The sequence below is a fragment of the Delphinus delphis genome, chromosome 4, assembly GCF_949987515.2.
Source record: "Delphinus delphis chromosome 4, mDelDel1.2, whole genome shotgun sequence".
Lineage (NCBI taxonomy): Eukaryota > Metazoa > Chordata > Mammalia > Artiodactyla > Delphinidae > Delphinus > Delphinus delphis.
In genome coordinates, this window is record NC_082686.1 from 109,622,430 (window position 1) to 109,642,938 (window position 20,509).

At 40.3% G+C, this 20,509-nt stretch overlaps 1 protein-coding gene across 1 annotated transcript in view; it reads left to right on the forward strand.

Moving 5' to 3' along the window:
- Window positions 1–18,915, forward strand: part of ACP3 (acid phosphatase 3) — a 39,995-nt gene extending 21,080 nt beyond the window's left edge. Inside the window, exons 5-10 of the mRNA XM_060010028.1 lie at window positions 3,283–3,381; window positions 5,990–6,082; window positions 7,405–7,537; window positions 12,399–12,481; window positions 14,435–14,538; window positions 18,310–18,915. Of these exons, the coding sequence (XP_059866011.1) occupies window positions 3,283–3,381; window positions 5,990–6,082; window positions 7,405–7,537; window positions 12,399–12,481; window positions 14,435–14,538; window positions 18,310–18,499 (702 nt within the window). The 3' untranslated portion in view covers window positions 18,500–18,915. The remainder of the gene's footprint in view (window positions 1–3,282; window positions 3,382–5,989; window positions 6,083–7,404; window positions 7,538–12,398; window positions 12,482–14,434; window positions 14,539–18,309) is intronic.
- The last annotated feature ends 1,594 nt before the right edge of the window (window positions 18,916–20,509 follow it).

Sequence of the window (20,509 nt, forward strand, 5' to 3'; positions counted from 1 at the left end):
GAATTTTTCCCACTTGCTTTGTAGAAAGAGCTTAACCCGGTCAACCTCACTCTAGGTAAATCTACTCCAGTCAAATTTTCTGCTGTTTCCTGAAAAGATAGGATGATTTATTTATGCCTCTTTCCATCAAAGAATCAGAAGGAATCATTATGATTATCAGTGTTCTTAGGAGCTTGTGAATATTTTCTTCCAAAAAGAAAAAATTTCACTTTGACCACAGCCTTTTCTACAAAGACTGGAAGGAAGCACCAAATTTAGCCAATATAGACCAGGGTAGCTGTTTAACCTTTAATCTTGAAAGATAATGATTAAATTACATAGTAAAGAGAATGCAGGTGCTATTACAAGAGGAAGAAAAACAGGGAGAGTGAGGAAGAGGGAGAAAGAAACAAGTAAGATTGTCTACCTGTGGCTTCCTGCTACCTACTAAGATGAAAACAATTCTCTCTAACATCAACTAGAAAATTTAACAAAATCAATCAATCAACCAAAGTTATTCCTAGAACTTTGCTAACTGCTATACAGAAATAGAAGAGAAATATGAGGCCAGTTTTCTTCCCTAATTTATAATCCATTTGATGAAAAAATATTCACACTTGTGAAGTGTGTAGAATACAATGCAAGTGGAGGGCAACGATTTCAAGAACAAGCTGCACATGCTGGAGGAATTCAGAGAATAAGACATACTCGGAGCTACCACAGGGCAGTCATTCAAGTCTTCATGGACAGAGTGAGAACTTGAACCAGATCTTGGAGGAGGGTAGGAAAGGAGAGCAGCGCAGCCCAAAAGCTTAGCTTTGAGTCAAGGTAGAGTGCTTGTCCGTCTATGTTCAGAGTTCATATTTAGAAAGAATGAAAATAAGACTGAATAAGTGGTCGGGCACAGGTTAGAGAATCCAAATTTAATAGCCAGAAGGAATCTTGAGACAAAGGCAGCGTGATGTAGATGGAGGGCTGAATTTAGAGCTGGGAAAACCTGAGTCTGAGAGCCACCTACCACTTCAGATACTTGACCTTGAGTAACTTCCCTGCACCTCAGTTTCCTTTTCTGTAAAATGGGAACAACAGTACCCACCTAAATTCTTCACAGGGATTTGTGAAAACCACCTCAGTTAAGAAAAGGAAATGACTTTGTAACCTGCAAAATTCTGGACAGACGGTTAGGTGATTATTACATTTTCAGCCTGATTCTTTCAATATGTGAGATGAGAAAACGAAAGTCTAGAAAGGTTAAGTAATTCATTAAAACCTAGACCTTTAAATTAATAGTTCTGTGCTTTTCCCCTCAACAGTGTCATTTCTCCTGTGGAAAATTGTGAAAGCCAGGGTGGGAAATTTAGATGTAAAGCAGGGGACATAGAAAAACTGTGTACCTCCCTCAGTACTGTGCACACACACAATGAGCAGTGCTTTGGGGCATTTGTCTGACAGTGGCTTGGAGGGAAAATACTGAGCTCTCTGAAAACAACTGTTGAAGTCATGCAGGAGTGAGGACGTGAAGGCCTGAAATTAGATGGTAAAGACATCAGGGGAAGGAAGGCGAGGTAAGACAAGGCGACACAGAAGAAGGTGACAAGGAAGCAACTTACAAAAATAAAATGGTTTTTGAGTAGGTACTAATATGCCAGACCCTGTTCTAGGCTTTGACAGCTCAGCAGTGAACAAGATAGACAAGACTCTGGATATCCTCGAGTTTATATTTTATAGGAATGATAGGATGATAAAGAAGAAAATAAATACAATAATTTCAAATGGCAGTGAGTTCCTTGAAGGCAATAAAACAAGGTAATGTGATAGTGGCTGGGCAGGATGTCTAGAAGAGCTGGAGTGGGGGGAGTGTCTCAGGCAGGGAACACAGAGACCCCCAGCCTGTGTGTTCAGGGGACAGCAAGAAGGCCCCCAGTGTTGCTGGAGAGGAGTGAGTGAGGGGGCAGCAGTAGGAAGGCAGGACAAAAAGGTCATTAGGGCATGAGTTTGGATTTTATTCCTAGTAAAATGGAAAGCCAGTGAAAGTTATAAACTACAGAATGGCATGATCTGATTGATGGTTTTAAAATACTGATACTAGCATTTACAAAAATAAAATACAAAGGATTAGTGTAGTTGCTGTGTGGAGGATGAATTGTGATGCAAATTGATCACATAGGAAGCTCTTACAGTAGTTGAAACACAGATTATGGTGGTCTGGACTGGGAGGGGACAATGAAAGTAAAGAAAAGGGGTCTATTTTGGATATACAGTTGTCTCTTGATCAACGAGGGTTTCAACTACACGGGTCCACTTATATGTGAATTTTTTCAATAAATTCGTACTACAGTACTACATGATCCCCAGTTGGTCGACTCCTCCAGATGCAGAACAGTGGATACAGACTGTGAAGCTACACTCAGATTTTCAACTGTGTGTGGGTTAACCGCCATAACCTCTGCATTGTTCAAGGTCAACTGTGTTTTGAAAGTAGACAGGCAAAAGTGATTAGTCTATGAAGCAGGATGATAAATTTCATCATTGGCAAAAGTAGAGAGATTACAAAAAGGAAATTGTTAAAAATGAAGAAGTGGAGTTCAGGTTTGTACATGTCAAATTTGAGGATGAAGAGAACATCCAACTGGTGATATCCACCAAAGGCTGAAAATACAAGACTAGCTCAGATGGAAAGTAAGAGCAACAAAATGAACTTGGGAGTCACCAGCCTATAGATTATAATTAAAACTACAAAAGATTGTCAAATTTAAACTCATTTTTGGATGATTATTTTGTCCTCATAATAGGTTTTCAAATATATTTTTCTATGTGTTTATCATGTTCCCTTATTTTAACAGTCTGCAACTTTGCAAGAACGTATTTCAGTGAATCGATCTCTTAAGATTCTTTCTGGAACCTCTAATTCACTTCTCTGTACTTGTGTTTGTGTTTGTATGTGTGTATGTGTGTGCACGCATGCACATAGATGTACATCTAGTGCTAGAAATGAAAGAGGTCTGGAAGGAAGCAAGATAATTGTTATCATTTCACAGGAAAAACCGGGAAGTGTGAATATTTACCAATAGCACAGTTCTATTTAGGCAAGTTCATGAAATGAAAAAGATAGATTTTGAGTTCTGGGTATATATCCTACTATTTAAGACCAGACGATCATTGATCTCTTTTTCCTCAATTTTAGAATTCCATTCAGCTCAAAACACATTTGAATCTTTTACTCAGGTCACTTTATACCTAATGGCTGCAGCTTCTTTAGTTCTTTTGACTAATACAAAATTTACGATTTCTCTTTTTCCTCAGTTGCTATACCTGCCTTTCAGGAACTGCTCTCGTTTTCAAGAACTTGAGAGGAAGACTTTGAAATCAGAGGAATTCCAAAAGAGGCTGCATCCTTATAAGGTTAAAAAATGTGTTATTTAGTGGTATGCAGAAATAGTGGAAATTCTGGGACAATTTGAATATTATCAAATTACCCTTCAATCAGGTTATACCAATTTCTACTCCCATCAGAAATACATAAGAGTGCCTGTTTCTCCACAGCCTTCCGAACAGTGTGTAGACAACTATGAGGATATTTGCCAATCTGTAAGTGAAAGATGGTATCACTAGAAGCATTCCCTCCAAAATCAGGAATGAGACAAGAAAGATCAGTATCATTACTATTATAGAACACTGTGCTGTAGTACTTTTCTCTTACGATGAGTGAGCTTTGGGTATCTTCGTCTAGTTAAAAGCCATTTGTATTTCCTATTCTGTTCATATCCCTTCACCATTTTTCTTTTGGGTTATTGGCTTTCTTCTTTTTATAAAGTTTTAGGAGCTTTCTCTCTCTTAACTTTTTTTTTTCCTGGGATACAAATGGCCCTCTTTTTATTGTTTGCCTATTGATTTGTTTACAGCGTTTTTGCCACATGGTTGTAAGTGTGCTGATACAGCCATCTATGGTTTGTATATTTGTAGCCATATTTAGAAAAGCCTTAGCCACTCCTTGGTTATAAAGGAAGTCTGCAATGCTTTCTTATAATTCTACTATAGCTTCATTTTTACATTTACATATTGGACCCATTTACAGTTTATACTGGTGTTACATGTGAGGTATGTATCCTGCTGAAGTTTTTTCCAGAATATTACCTAATTGCTCTATCACTGTTTATTGAGTAGTTCATCTTTTCCCCACTAATTTGAGCTGTTACATATTAAAATTCCCATATGTATAAGGTCTATTTCTAGAATTTTTTTCTTTTTAATTATTCTTTCATTTTATTAGCCAAAACCACAGTTATAATTATTACAAATTTTATATGCTTTAATATTTAAAGCATATTACATATTCTCTCCCTCATTCTCTACTTTTTCTGAGTTTTCATTTAACTTTTCAGTGTTTCTGTTGGGGTTATATTAAATATATAAATTAACTTAGGGAGAATTTGCAACTTTGTTGCAAATTTGTTGAGTCTTCCTTTCCAAGAACATGATACATTTTCCTATTTGTTCTTATCGTCAAGATTGTTTTAAGGTTTTCTTCATATAGGTCTTTATATTTTTTGTTAAGTTTGTCCCAGGCTTATAAGACCTGCAAAAAAATCATGGCTTACGTCTACTTTTCCAATATTTATACCTCTGATTTATTTTGCCTATTTGTACTGGCCAGTACTTACAGTCCATTATTACATAATAGTATTGGTAGTGGGTATCCTTGTCTTACTCCTGATTTTAGAAGTATTTCCCTATTAAGCATTCTGGCTTTTGGACCAAATAGACATACTTTTATCAAGTTAAGGAATTAGCTATCTTTCCTATTTTCTTAAGTGTTTTTGTCAATATTGGTGTTTAATTTTTTTAAAGGTCTTTTCAACATTTTTAGTAAAATCAAGTTATTTTTCTCTTGGATCAATTAATAAGATTAATTATATTTATAGATTTACTATTATTGAACTATCTTTACATGTCTAGATTCAAGCCCCCCTTGTTTTAGTATGATATTGAATTATCTGTTAATATTTTACCTAGACTTTTTACACTGATATTCAAAGTAACTTTGGACAATAGTTTTCTTTTCTGGTCAGTCTTTGTCAGTATCAATGCTTATACAAATTTTTTGGAAGTTTTCTTTCTTTTATTATGCTCCAGGTCAGTTAAAATAGCACAAAGCTTGGTAGAATTTCCCAATAAAATTACCTGGCCATGGAGCTTTTGTTTTGTTTTGTTCTGTTTTGTTGGGGGAGGTTGTGGGCTCTTTAATAATTATTTCTGTTTATTTTATGGAAATCCATTTGGGTTAATATTAGCAAATTGTATTTTCCTAGAAAATTTATTCATCAGACAAACAGTATCTTCCAAAGGCTTCCCAGAAATTGCTACCAATTCATCATGCAGACAGCTGACCAATGCGTCTCATTACCATGACAATCCAAAAATAATACAGAACCTAGAGAAATGTTTGCATCCCATCCAAATCCCACATTTATAGCCAGATACCAGACCCAGTTTCTGTTGTGTCTTCCTGGGGTGCTTTGGTCTGAGACATGCTTTCCCTTCTCACCTTCCACTCATTTACATGTGAGTTATACTTCACCTACTTCCAAGATGAATTTGATGCAGTGCACTTCAGTCTGATTCCAGGACAAACCAGGAACATGTGGCAGTAAGCCAGCAGGTGCCCACATTTTTAATGTAATAATAAGAAATGATCAATTAGCATTTGTAAAAATCTTTGGTGCACTTAGCCAGTATTACTGGTGCACTTTCATGTGAATAACAGCAGTTCTCAATGGGGGCAAGTTTGCCTCACAGGGACCCTTTGTCAATGTCTGGAGACATTTTGGGTTGTTGCAACTGAGGGACTAGGGATGATGTGGCATCTAGTGGGTAGAGGCCAGGGATGCTGCTGAGCATCCTACAGTGCACAGGGCAACCCCACAGCAAAGAATTATCCAGCCCAAATATCAATAATGCCCAAGTCGAGAAACGCTGGTGTAAAAATTTTTTCCCTCTGTGTGTGTTTCAGGATTTTATAGAAATCTTGCCAAAATTTACAGGATACCATGACCAGGACCTTTTTGGAATTTGGAGTAAAGTCTACGACCCTTTATTTTGTGAGGTAAAAGAAAAAATATCAAAGATTAACTTACCATCTGATTTTATGATTTATGCCTATTTTGAAACAGATGAATACATTTTCTTTTGCTTTTATACAGATGTATTATTTAGACTTCCTTTGACATTGAAACATAAGTCAAGACTTCTTTATATTAACTTGAAAATTCTGACTTCTTCTCTCTCTTATTTACGTATACACCCTTTAGAAAATTATAAGCAGTGACTTCCCTGGTGGTCCAGTGGTTAAGACTTTGCCTTCCAATGCAGGAAGTGTGGGTTTTATCCCTGGTTGGAGAAGTAAGATCCCACATGACTCATGGCCAAAAAACCAAAACATAAAACAGAAGTAATATTGTAAGAAATTCAATAAAGACTTTAAAACTGGTTCACATCAAAAAAAAAATCTTAAAAAAAAAAGAAAATTTAGGCAAAATTGCTTTTTCTGTGCCTTACCACTTAACTTATTTTTCAGTCACTCAGGAACGCTGGGCTCCACTTCATTAAATAGACTTTAATGAAAATAGCAATAGTGTTGTACAGAAAGAAGAAGAAAAAAAATTACCTGATTTCTGTATGTAGAAATAAGCAAGCTAACTTTAAGCCAGGCTATTAAAATTGCTTTATCAGGAAAGAATTTCTCTTTTGCTATACAATGCATGTGAAATAAGCTTTTTAGTTAGATAAATTACTATTTTTTCAGGGCTTCATGATGTTTTTCTCAATCACCATTCTCCACCTGCTGGCCAAAAGGAAAACTCTATAATCCTGTTTTCCCAGCCAGTTCACTGAATCTTGGGGCAAAATTCTGACCAGCCACAAGACTCCTATACACCTCTGATTTTGAGGTCATTGTGAGTGTCTGGGGACGAGAATTACTTTCATAGTTCCATCTTGATAGCAAATGACACAGTTTGCACCCCTCTATGTTAGAGTTCATTGACCCAAGCACACGCGACATTCCCAATATTTTCACTTTATCATCAGCATCTGTTTCAAGGAAGATTTGTTAGTCTTATAAAAGAGTCTTCAATAAAAACAATAACCCACTTTCTGGTTCAAGTCTTGGGGGTTTTTTTCCCTTACTACATTTTGATCTGAGCTATTCCAAGTTGTGGCCACATTACTTTTTTTTTTTTTTTTACTTCTCTCTCACTTAATTCTTCTGTAGGCTACTTCACTTTGGTCTCCTCTTTCATGAAATCTCCCTCTCTCCCAAGAAAGGCTGGACTCAGTACTTTTTGTGGGGGAAGGGGGATTAAAAAGTCAATACAGAGGACAGTCAGAAATAAAAATATACATTTTCTTCCTTTGTCTTTGCTACAGGGTGTTCACAATTTCACTTTACCCTCCTGGGCCACAGAGGACACCATGACTAAGTTGAAAGAAATATCAGAATTGTCCCTCCTGTCCCTCTATGGAATTCACAGGCAGAAAGAGAAATCTAGACTGCAGGGGGGTAAGTATTTTAAAAATGAGAGAAGCATTGTGGTTAAGTGATCTGGGTCTGAGTCCTGGTCCCACCGTTAATAAGTTATGTGACCTTGAATTAGACAGGTAATCACCCCTGTACCAGTTTCCATTCTGCAAATTGGGGATAATAATAATACCCACTTCTTTAGTAGTAAGGATTAAAATGAATGTATGTATTCCAAAGGCTTACCACAAATAGCACCTGATACATAATACACTATCAAACATTATGTGTTTTTATGATCATTAATATTACCCACTCTGAGCCTTAGTTTTCCCGTCTGGAAAACAGAAGCTTTGGGCTAAAGCTAAATGATACTTTTCATCCTTTCCAGATCAAAGAATCATGGATTTTATATCTGAGACACATAAAAATCAATTGTGTCTGGTGGCCTATAGGGTGAATTTTTCAAGTGGGAGGTGTAGCAAAAGTGGCCTGTTTTCCTAAAACCCTTGGCGGTAGCCACTGTTAAAGTCAATACAGTTTACTTTGCAGGCTAATTATGCCCTGTAGATTAATACCTATTGCAATTGACAAGCTTATGACACAGCTTAAATTTTTCCATTGGTGTTGAAAGATGTTTGCTTCTCAGTGATGCCTCTTCTCAGCTGGATTTGGCCCTCTGTAGAACAGGACATCTAATCATAATGAAGGAGCCCAGCCCTTGTAATCAGGATAGATGTGTCGAAGAAAGAAGCCAAGATCAGGCAGGATGGGGATAAATGCTGAGGCTCTGAGGGCAGCTGAGTGGCAGGCCAAGACCCCTGAGGATATGACAGGTCTGAACCTGTGTTGTTAATGTAGACATTAAAACTAAAGATGGAGAGAAAGACGTCTATTATGCCAGGCTGTCATAACAATGAAGAAAATTTAAGTCACAGGAGATGTTCTGAGTCATATACTCTAGAGACTTTGAAGAAAACAATACAATCACATCAGGACTCCAACAATTGCCAGACACTATTCACCATGAGGTTGGACAAGTTCAGCAGACCCCCAGGAGAATACAGAGACAAAGCATCCTGGGGGTTGGAGCAGACTGGGAGGATGTTCACTCAGGGCTGCAGAGCTAGAGAAAGAATTCAAGTCACCAGCCAGGAGAGGAGTCAATTATAGCTACAAAAGCTCATATAAAGAGTGAAGTAAGCTGTAACTAGAACAGCTAATGAGGTATGAAGTCAGTATGGTTGGGAGGATATTCACTCAGGGCTGCAGAGCTAGAGAAAGAATTCAAGTCACCAGCCAGGAGAGGAGTCAATTATAGCTACAAAAGCTCATATAAAGAGTGAAGTAAGCTGTAACTAGAACAGCTAATGAGGTATGAAGTCAGTATGGTTGGGAGTAATTTCATATGAGGTGAACAAAGTACCTTGGGACAAATAATTTAGGGCAGTGGTCATGAATGATGTAATAGTGTTGCAGACCTGCTGTTACAGAGCCCTGGTTGCACAGTGCAGAGAGAGACTTGATGAGAATGTACAAGTCCTCACTCTGTGCTGAGGACATGAACCACAAGACCCAGACCCTGGGGATAGGAGAGCATCCAGAGATGAGTCATAGATGGAATCTGGTGTCTTAGGAAAAATTAGCAGGCAGGACACAGACTGTGTGTAGGAACAGAGCCCAAGACCCAACTCAATCCTACGTACCGAACAACAAAGGATGCAGAGGGTGAAAGTTGGGCCTCATTGGCCACATAAGCACCAGATCTCATTCCTGAACCAGCAGGAACCAGCAGTATGGTGGCCAAATGCATCAGATGGTAGAGACAAGATTCTTCATTTCCCCAACCTAGTCATGATGGGCTCAGGAATTCATCCCCTCACTACTAAAGATGCAGTCCATGGACCAGCAACGTCAGCATCGCCAAGCCCCTAGAAAGAAATGCAGAATCCTAGGCCCCACCCCAGACTAGCTGAATCTGAATCTGCATTTTAATGAAATCCCTAGATACCTCACATGTACAATAAAGTTTCAGAAGCACTTCTCTAGATGTAGGAGATGGTGAAGAAAAGGGCAGGGAAAGCCAGGTAGGGGTTGACTAGAATCTGTTAATAAATGCAGGGGCCTGTATCCGAATATAAGATGGGGGTTTTCCCAGCAGCTTGCTTCATATTTCCTTGACTTTTTTCCCTTGGCTACTAGAGATTGCATTTTGAGGAAGTCACTTCCCCTCTCTGGGTCTCAGTTTCCCCATCTGATGAGTTCACTAAACTAGATTTGTCTATCAGAGTCCTTCCCTAAGGTGGTCTCTGGGTCTTGGACTCTATAAGGACTGGCACTCATATGCATACACCTGTCCTATTTTCTAGGGGAAGCCCAGTGCTATTGATAAGCCAGGAAATTGTTTCCTTAGTGATTCCTGCCAAGACACAAGCTCAGCATATTGTTCAGATCTGGCAAGGCAAGAGAGATTTGTCAACTACACACTTGTTATGAAGCACCTGAACCCAACCCTGCAGAGAAAGCATGTACAGTCTGGGAGACAGAGTCACAAGGGAACATCAGGACTTTGACTGGCATCTTCTTACCTTTGCCAAAACTTCTGTTCCATCACTTGGTTTCAAGGGTGACACTGTTCAGTAATATCCTGCTCCCATTGCCTTCCCCCACAACACACCCCCATACACACAAGAAAATCTCTAGGCTAATTCCTAAGGCTAATTTAGGAATATATGGCTGGTCCTGTTTGTGTTAATGCAAATTGCTTCTTGCTATAGATCAGATGTTGGCAGGCAACAGCCTGCAGGCCAAATCCAGGCTGCTGCCTATTTTTTGTAAATAAAATGCTGTTGAAGCTCAGCCACACTCATGCATTTAGGTAGTATCTTTGGCTGCTTTTGTGCTTCCACTTGAGAATGAATGGTTGTGACAGAACACCTGGCCCACGGAGCCTAAAGCATATACTACTGGCCCTTTATAGAACAAGTTTGCCAACTCCTGATATAGCCCAATAGTGACAGAAGTGAAGTTTATGTCTTCAAATCAATAATATTCTGTCTAATGTATGCAGATTTAATAAATGATGCACCAGGGAACTTAGAAGCTAGCTACAGTGAGGCCTAATAATTAAGACCAAGGTTTTGAAGCTGGACATGCTGAGTTCAGTGAAACTCAGCCCCTCTACTTACAAGTTGTATGATCTTGGACAAGTTGCTGAACCTCTCTGAGCCTCAGCTTCCCCTCCTATAAAACATGACTAGTGGGCTTCCCTGGTGAAGCAGTGGTTGAGAGTCCGCCTGCCGATGCAGGGGACACGGGTTCGTGCCCCGGTCCAGGAAGATCCCACATGCCACGGAGGAGCTGGGCCCGTGAGCCATGGCCACTGAGCCTGCGTGTCTGGAGCCTGTGCTCCGCAATGGGAGAGGCCACAACAGTGGCCCACATACCGCAAAAAAAAAAAAACCAAACAAACAAACAAAAAGAAAACACCATGACTATTGGCATGCCAGAGCCTGTGGATTATTATGATAGTTACCCCTATTTTCTCCTGGGACAAGTTGCACAAGCACCCCAGAACCAAGAGCTGATCTATTCCGTCATCAACACTGAAAGCTGCTGCAAAGGCACCTGCTGACAAGGGACAAGTTGCTGATTGAAGGTGGCTGTCATGACTTCCAGAAACTCGGCCACAGAGTTTAGTTCCATCGTGGCCCGAAGATCAAGCCTAAGCTCTGAAGGGCTCCCAGAAGGCAACCTTCCCTGAAGCAGAAAGGTGCAGACCTGTGGGAAGTGCAGCCTATAGTTCCCTCTATTCCTAGTCAAGGAAGCCCTAGCACCCACGGAAAGAGCAGATCACCTCCCTCTTTTATTGTGCTTATTGGTACACAGACCAATAGACAGTCTCTTCTCACTGTTTTATGAGCTTTTTGAGGACAGGGACCATGTCTGATTCACCCATCGTAGCTGCTCAGTGCGTGATTTGCTGAGTGGACCACAGAGTCTGGGATCATAATCTTTTGTTAACATCAATGCCCTGCTCATTACAAAAGAAAACTGGTCATCCTTAAGTGAGGACACCACATGCACTGTAGAGAGATGACCAACAGAGACACAAGGAGTCCTCGGTGGATGGTGTGGAAGCCCCTGGGGCAGCACGTCCTCAGGACAGCACCTGCACCACGAGGTATCCTCAGCCCCAGTGTCTGCTGATGGGATGGAGACTCTGTGCTGTGTCTGTGTGCCTTTTACCACCTCAGGAGCAACAAATGCAAAGGGCAAAAGCTTTCCTCTATTGATGACAGATGGAGACCTCAGATGAAAACTAAAAGTGCTGGCTGCCCCCCTAATAGTGACACCCAGAGTAACCTGGAGCAATGGTCCACAGAAGACAGTCTGCACCCTTGCAGACATCCAGAGAGCTGCTTTCTCCCCTGGCCTCTCACAGGTGTGGCTGCCAGAGGGATGAAGACAGAGAGGTGCATGCCACCCTGTGATTTCAGACCTGCCCTGGACAAGAGCAATGGCTAACAACTATCTGTAAAAACCTGTCTGAAATTCCAAGTTCATCAACCTCCTAACTTGAGTTTTAACAAAATCTGGTATACTAAAGTCCTAACATGCCAATCCAGCTCTCCTTCCCCAGCTGAGTGAGTCACTTAATGGCTCTGAGCCTCAGCTTCCTCACTTATAAATGGGGATAGAAGTCAGGATTCAGTGAAATAATGTATACAAATCACACTTTTAGCACACAGCAGATGCTCCACCAAAATGAGTTCTTGCCCTCTCTTCTTAAGTCTTAAGAATCCTGGCAGAGAGAATCTCTGTATGAATGAGCAAAAAGCTTATGAACTAAAATATAAGCCCATATTTGGTTCAGCTCAATTGTTGATCTATCTTCTTTAAGGTGTCCTGGTCAAAGAAATCCTCTATCACATGAAGAGTGCAACACAGCCATTGAACCACAGAAAACTCATTATATATTCTGCAGTAAGTATTTTGTTCCCATTCAGCATCTGTTTATTCAAGTGTGTGAGTTCTTTCAGGAGGGGCTTTCATCTTCTTCATCATCATTTCCCTGTTCAAATTCTTTAAAATTAAATACATAATTCTGGCTCTCAAGGAATTTACAGTTCAATACTGACAAGAAGAAAAGTAAGCACATAAATACCATGCAAAGCAGAATCGCAGTGTCATACAAGCCAGTGCTTTGGTGCCTCAGAGAAGGGAAACATCACTTCTGTTCCAAACTAAAACCAGAACAGAAACAGGAGAGGGAAAGTGATAGGAGAATTACAAGGAAAGCTGAGTGTACAGACTTGGTGATGAATTGGAATGTGGGCGGAGGGCAATGATCTGGAAGCTAAGCCACAGATGAAGGTAAATGTTTCAAGTCTCAATGACTGGAAGGAGGGTGGAACCATTAATAGAGGTGGTCATGGGTCAGATGAATATACCATTAGGCAGTTGGGTTTGAAATGCCAGCTGCATCCAAGAGGAAACTTCAGATAGTAAAGGGGATATAAGAAGGAAAGGGAAGGAAATCTACAACTTGAAGTCAGAGCTACAGTTGGGTGTAGAAAGGAAAGAGAGAGAGATCTTGGAGAAGGCATCCATCTCGGAGCAGGAGCCAGGGAAAGAGGCATTGTTGGGGGAGAAGTCTAGAGATGTACTATGCACTGAAATGGGTGTCCCTTGAGTCTGGGATGAGCAGGGAAACAGGACAGGGAGGGATAAGTCGGTCTCCCGTCCACTTCTGCAGGACAGAGGATTTCTTAGATGTGGTCTGGCTGGAGAAAGCCATGGTTTCATTCTGCAAGAAGATGGAAGAGATTATTAAAGATACAGGCAGTCTATCATCTGGGGTTCTAAATGGTATAGACTAGAGAACGAGCTCATGGAGGGAACAGAATGCAGTGCTTCTTTGATAAAGGCAGGCCTGAAGTTAATTGATTCTTTCAGGGTTTCTAGTTTCTAATCTGGTTTCCAGTTCTAACTTGTGTGACTTTTGGCAAGTCATAAATCTGTCACTCCTTTTTTTTTCTTTTTCTCTAGTAAATCAGTTCTAACCCCTTTGAGTATGTATATGCTGCCATAGAGTTTAGGCAACCAAATGTTATGCCCATTTTGTAGATATGAAAATTGAGGATTTCTTAAGATTAGATAACTAATAGGTGGCAAAACTGGGGCTGAAAACCAGTCTCATGCCTTCCAGCTATTCTGAGATAAACCTTTAACAATTCTTTTTAAGCTACACACTCTACTTCCTTACATTTTATTCTGTCTAAACATTTGTAACTTCATATATTCTTCCCCAACTTTAAAATCACAGATGATGCTAATCTGTAAAAAAATATATAATCTAGCATTAATATATGCCAAATTATTTTAAAATTTAATGAAAATCAATGAAACAGGCTAAAAGAGAGAGATGTTCTACTGGGGAAGGCATAGGACAAAATCAGAAGGCTTGGCTCGGATTTTACTTTCTTTCACTTTGGAGATATATGACATAAAGCCAGTTACTAAATTTCTTTTTCTTTTCTTTTCTTTTTTTTTTTTTTTTGGACATGCCATGAGGTTTGTGGGATCTTAGTTCCCCTACCAGGGATTGAACCCGGGCCCTCAGCAGTGAAAGTGCACAGTCCTAACCACTGGAAAGCCAGGGAATTCCACCCAAGTAACTTAATTCCTTTGGGTTTCAGTTTCTTCATCTTTTGAAAGGAAATAATTATATGTATGTAAATCTCACTGCCTAGCACCCAGTAGATGCACAATCAAAATTTGTCCTTTACCTCTCTACTTCTTAAGTCATTGGAGGTATGGACAATTTAATTGAATCAGAAACCATCATGGTGCTCTACAAATGCTTGATACACGTCTGTTGACTGTAAATTTGAACCAGAGATAAAGATAAAAAATGTTTGTTTCAAATCTCTGTAGCATGACACTACTGTGAGTGCCCTACAGATGGCGCTAGATGTTTACAACGGAATCCTTCCTCCCTATGCGTCCTGCCACTTGACGGAATTGTACTTTGAGAAGGGGTAAGTGTCTAAGAGGTGTGTCTAAGTGTCTAAGAGAGTGTCTAAGAAGTGTCTAAGTGTCTAAAATTAATATCACTGGATCCTAGGTTTTGTTATCATTATTGTTGTTACTGACTTAAGAGTTGTTTTGTCTGTCTGTCTGGTTGGTTTGGTTTTATATTCAGAGGGAAGAATGGTGGTGAGTAACACTATCTTTGCTTAGTCATGACCTCCGTTTTCTTTGTTTTCATGACGACCTTTATTGGGAAATAATGTACAGACACAGTAGACGAAAAATTTGAAAGAACCACCCTAAGTGACAGAAATTACATTTTAAAAAAAAGATTAAGGTATTCTAAGAAGGATGAGGACATTACACTGTTCTCTTGGAAAACACAGGCTGGTAAAAGATGCCAAGAGAAAAATTAAGTTTGTTGATGGTTATAAATAATGTTCTTTCAATTAAAGATGTCAAACATATCCATGCAGCTTCTGGCAATACATATCCGTCAGGTAGGATTCTTAAAGTACAACCTCTGCTCAGTGTTCACCACTTTGCAATCTGGTGTGGCCCTCCCCAGCTGACCAAGGCTTGGCTCAAGCCCACTAGAAAGGCCAAGTTTAGAGAGACCAAGTGTCCTAGTTTACCCAGAACTGGAGAGGTTCCCAGAACATGTAAGTTTCATTGTTAAAACCAGGAAAGCCCTGGGCAAACCAGGAAGAGTTGGTCACTATAGCCAAGGTCATACCAAAAATTTGTACCTGCTGTGACACCGGCATTCTCGTTGGGAGGAAGAGACCTCTTGAATATTATTGATGGAATAAGAACAAGGCAGGGGCTAAGTTAGGGCAGGGACCCCAAATTTTTGTTTCAGGATTAGCTGGGGAGGTGCATTTTGCTCTCCCCTTACGGCATTCACCATAGCCGCAGTCAGGACGATCTTGACTACAATTACACAGGGCCCTGTGCTCAGAAGAGCCCGTGCTTGGTTTAATGACCCAGTGTCGCCATTCTGAAATTCTTAATAATTTTTAAACAAGGCACCCTGCATTTCTTTTTGCAAATTGTAGTCCTGGCTATAGGTTTCTGGCCACCTGAATTTGTAGAGTAGGAAAATAGCAACACAGAGACCTATTCTCTACCAAGATCTTCACTGCTTACAAAGAAAGTGAGTTCTGCACAGTTAGGGAAAGGTAAGTTCATCCTTTGTTGAACCTCTAACTGGGTGCCAAGCACAATGAAATAGAACTGAAATGTGGTCTTAGCAAGTTTTGCTCTCAAATATCTAGAGTCAGAATGGAGAGACAAATCCCATAACATGGAGAAAATCCAAACAGAGCTGAAAATGGGAATGAGAAGACTGTGGACAAGTGCTCTGTCAATACTGGCTTCAGGCACAGAGTTAATAAATCCAGTGAAAATTCCAGAATCAGCTCTAGGAGTAGGCTCTGTCTCTTCGGGATCAGACAAAAGAAACTACCCACTTTCCTCGAGCCTCCCTCCTCTCTGATTTCTGTACCCAGTAGTCCTGAGCCTGCTTTTATTTAGGTCACTGAAGCATTTTGTCCCACTGAATCATTCTCTCACCACCTTGAATAAATCCATATTATGAATTAAGTGTGGGGTATTTTTCAACTAAGAGACACTGAACAACAGAAAAAAAAGTAACCAACTGTCACTCACAGGCAGAAGTCAAGTTTGTTGTTATATTAAGATTTTTTTTTAACACTCCAGAGGAGTATCAAAAGTTAAACTTGCTTGCTTATAGATTAGGAACAAGGAGAACCCAAGTTAACAAATATAGGCATATGTATATACCAGCAAATTAGGGGATCCTCTGTGTAAGGTGATTCCACTTTATCCCTATGAGAAAATAAAGAGAGAAAAAGAGAATTTTTAGATTTTTATCCACCTTAAACATACAAACTTTTAAGTTTGTAGATAAGATAGCTAAATAGGGCTTCCCTGGTGGCGCAGTGGTTGAGAGTCCGCCTGCTGATGCAGGGGACGCGGGTTCGTGCCCCGGTTCGGGAGGATCCCACATGCCGCGGAGCGGCTGGGCCCGTGAGCAGTGGCCGTTGAGCCTGCGCGTCCAGAGCCTGTGCTCCGCAACGGGAGAGGCCACAACAGTGAGAGGCCCGCGTAACACACACACACACACACACACACACACACACACAAAAGATAGCTAAATATATTCTAAAACTATTCCATTTTTGGTTACGTACATAAACTTAAAATCATATACTATATAAAATAATTCACTAAGTTAAATAGTGCTTCTTCTCACTTTCATATTTTATGAAACACTTTTATTCAAACTCTTTGTATGCACCTTTACTTGTGTCTTTACCACCGGAGCCAATTTTGAGTCCCCTAAAAATGTTTTCCAAATATATTAATTAATAAGGGTAATTTTGGCTGCTGTACAGATGAACCTCAAATCTCAGAAGCTTAACTCAATGGAGATTTCATTCTCATTCATCTAACAGTCCAATGCAGATGTTCCTGGCCAATAGGAAGTGACTCATCCATGGTGTGATTCACACATGGTGATTTGGGGACCCAGGATTCCATCTTTTGGACCTACAGTCTTCAAGAGTGCTGTGCTCACCTGCAGAGAGCTTGTAGGAAAGAATGAGAGGGTGGAGAAGACAATCTGCTTAGCAAGCACCTCAGCCCCGAAGGGGCATATGCCACTTCTACTTACATTCTACGATACTAGCTAAAATTAGTCACTTGGTGCCTCCTGACTGCAAGGGAGTCTGGGAAGCGTACTCACTTCTCAGCTGTAACTTTATTCTATGTAAAGAGAATCATGAATTTTGATTGACTGTTAGTCATCTTTGACATATTATCATGATATAAAGGATACTGTCATTGAAAAAGTTATTCCAAGATATAAGTGCTCATTCATATAATATTAGGGAAGTTTTTAGAAACATATAAATGAATATTTGTGGTTACTACTGTTTATATGGTTTCTTAAAGTGATTTATTTGAAAGGCTTGTTTATAACAACATCCAAAAGTTGCAGTTGTGAGGTTACTATACTTGAATTTCTCTCCTGTCTCTTTGGCAAATGACTTCCATAGGCAGCTTGTACTAGCTTTACAAGGTTGGTTTGGGCCAGTGGTCCTTCCCTAAACAGTGTATTTTTTTTTAAATAAAGTGGTGAGAGAGCCCTCCTCAACACGAGCAAATGTAAGGACTTGAATACACACCCACCCCCTCCTTCTGAGGTATCATTTTTATAAGTCTTGCTGTATATTCAAGCACATATGTTATATATTATTCAGTTCCATGTTTCTGGCCTGGTTAAGGAGAGGGAAGATACATTCATTCAGGGGGAAGACTGAAAGAAATATTGAGAGAGGAAAAAGAAAAGGAAAGAGCAAATGTGAAGCATGAAAGAGAGAGAATAGGAGAAAGAAAACCCAACAACCCACCTGCGCCCCACTTCTTACTTGAAAGTTCACCAAATCACCCCCAACTCCCCCAACCATTGCCCCTCAGCTCCTTCTCTGACTAAGCATCCCGGTCCCTGCCTCGCATGCCCCTGGTCATCTAACAAACCAGCCCTCCCATTTCCACCCTCCCAATCTGGCCCACCTGCCCCAGTCCCCCTCTTCCCACAGCTAAATTGGCTAATATCTACTCTTTCCCATAAATTCTTCCACTAGTCCTTCAGCTGACATGGTACAGGCTAAGTAGAAAGAAATTCAATGGAAGTTCAACAACACAGAACTAACAGAGGTCTTTCCTCCTGTTCCTCTACCTTCCTTCACCAGGGAGTACTTCATAGAGATGTACTATCGGAATGAGACGCAGCATGAACCACATCCCCTCACGCTGCCTGGCTGCACCCCCAGCTGCCCTCTGACAAAGTTTGCTGAGCTGGTTGCCCCTGTGATCTCCCAAGACTGGTCCACAGAGTGTGCCATGAGCAACCATGAAGGTACTGAGGACGCTATGGATTAGGGTGCACACAGAGCTCTGCAGAGAGGGCAGAATACCCTTTCTCCAGACGGTTGGTGCTTTGAGAATATAAACTGGCTTCAACCCCATCTTTGGGGGAAATAGGTTTGGGGTGATAATTGTATGTTTCAGAGACCTCAACTTCAGGCAACTCCTACCTCTTTACCTGGCCCTGCTCCTACTTGCCATAAACCTTGTCAACCTACATAAACCCAGGAGGCAGTAATGAAGCAGAAAACATTTACTTGGGATCAAAGAATTGCAATTCGGGGAACACATATCAAACTGGAACAAAATTAGAAATGTAAGAATGGGGGCTTCCCTGGTGGTGCAGTGGTTGGGAGTCCACCTGCCAATGCAGGGGACATGGGTTCAGGCCCTGGCCCAGGAAGATCCCACGTGCCACTGAGCAACTAAGCCCGTGCACCACAGCTACTGAACCTGCACTCTACAGCCCACGTGCCACAACTACTGAGCCCACGTGCCACAGCTACTGAAGCCCACTTGCTTAGAGCCCATGCTCCACAACGGGAGAAGCCACAGCAATGAGAAGCCCACGCACCATAATGAAGAGTAGCCCCCCCTCTCCGCAACTAGAGGAAGCCCGCACGCAGCAATGAAAACCCAAGGTGGACAAAAATAAATTAATAAAATAAATAAATTAAAAAAAAAGAAATGTAAGAATGTTCTGAATATCTCCCAGGAAAAATGTATTGAGTATTTAGGAATAAACCTACCTAAGGAGACAAAAGACCTGTATGCAGAAAATTATAAGGCACTGATGAAAGAAATTAAAGATGATACAAATAGATGGAGAGATATACCATGATCTTGGATAGGAAGAATCAACATTGTGAAAATGACTCTACTACCCAAAGCAATCTACAGGTTCAATGCAGTCCCTATCAAACTACCACTGGCATTTTTCACAGAACTAAAACAAAAGATTTCACAATTTGTATGGAAACAAAAAAGACCCCGAATAGCCAAAGCAATCTTGAGAACGAAAAATGCAGCTGGAAGAATCAGGCTCCCTGACTTCAGACTATACTACAAAGCTCCAGGAAACAAGACAGTATGGTACTGGCACAAAAACAGAAATATAGATCAATGGAACAGTATAGAAAGCCCAGAGATAAACCCACGCACATATGGTAACCTTATCTTTGATAAAGGAGGCAAGAATATACAGTGGAGAAAAGACAGCCTCTTCAGTAAGTGGTGCTGGGAAAACTGTACAGGTACATGTAAAAGTATGAAATTAGAACACTCCCTAACACCATACACAAAAATAAACTCAAAATGGATTAAAGACCTAAATGTAAGGCCAAAAACTATAAACTATTAGAGGAAAACATAGGCAGAACACTCTATGACATAAATCACAGCAAGATCCTTTTTGACTCACCTCCTAGAGAAATGGAAATAAAAACAAAACTAAACAAATGGGACCTAATGAAACTTAAAAACTTTTGCACAGTGAAGGAAACCATAAATAAGACCAAAGTACAACCCTCAGAATGGGAGAAAATATTTGCAAATGAAGAAACTGACAAAAGATTAATCTCCAAAATTTACAAGCAGCTCATGTGGCTCAATAACAAAAAAACAAACAACCCAATCCAAAAATGGGCAGAAGACCTAAATAGACATTTCTCTAAAGAAGAGATACAGATGGCCAACAAACACATGAAAGAATGCTCAACATCATTAATCATTAGAGAAATGCAAATCAAAACTACAATGAGATATCCTCTCACACCAGTCAGAATGGCTAGTGGGAAGCAACCGCATAGCACAGGGAGATCAGCTCGGTGCTTTGTGACCACCTAGAGGGGTGGTATATGGAGGGTGGGAGAGAGGGAGACGCAAGAGGGAAGAGATATGGGAACATGTATATATGTATAACTGATTCACCTTGTTATAAAGCAGAAACTAACACACCATTGTAAAACAATTATACTCCAATAAAGATGTTTTAAAAAAAGAAATAAAATATTAAAATAAAAAAAC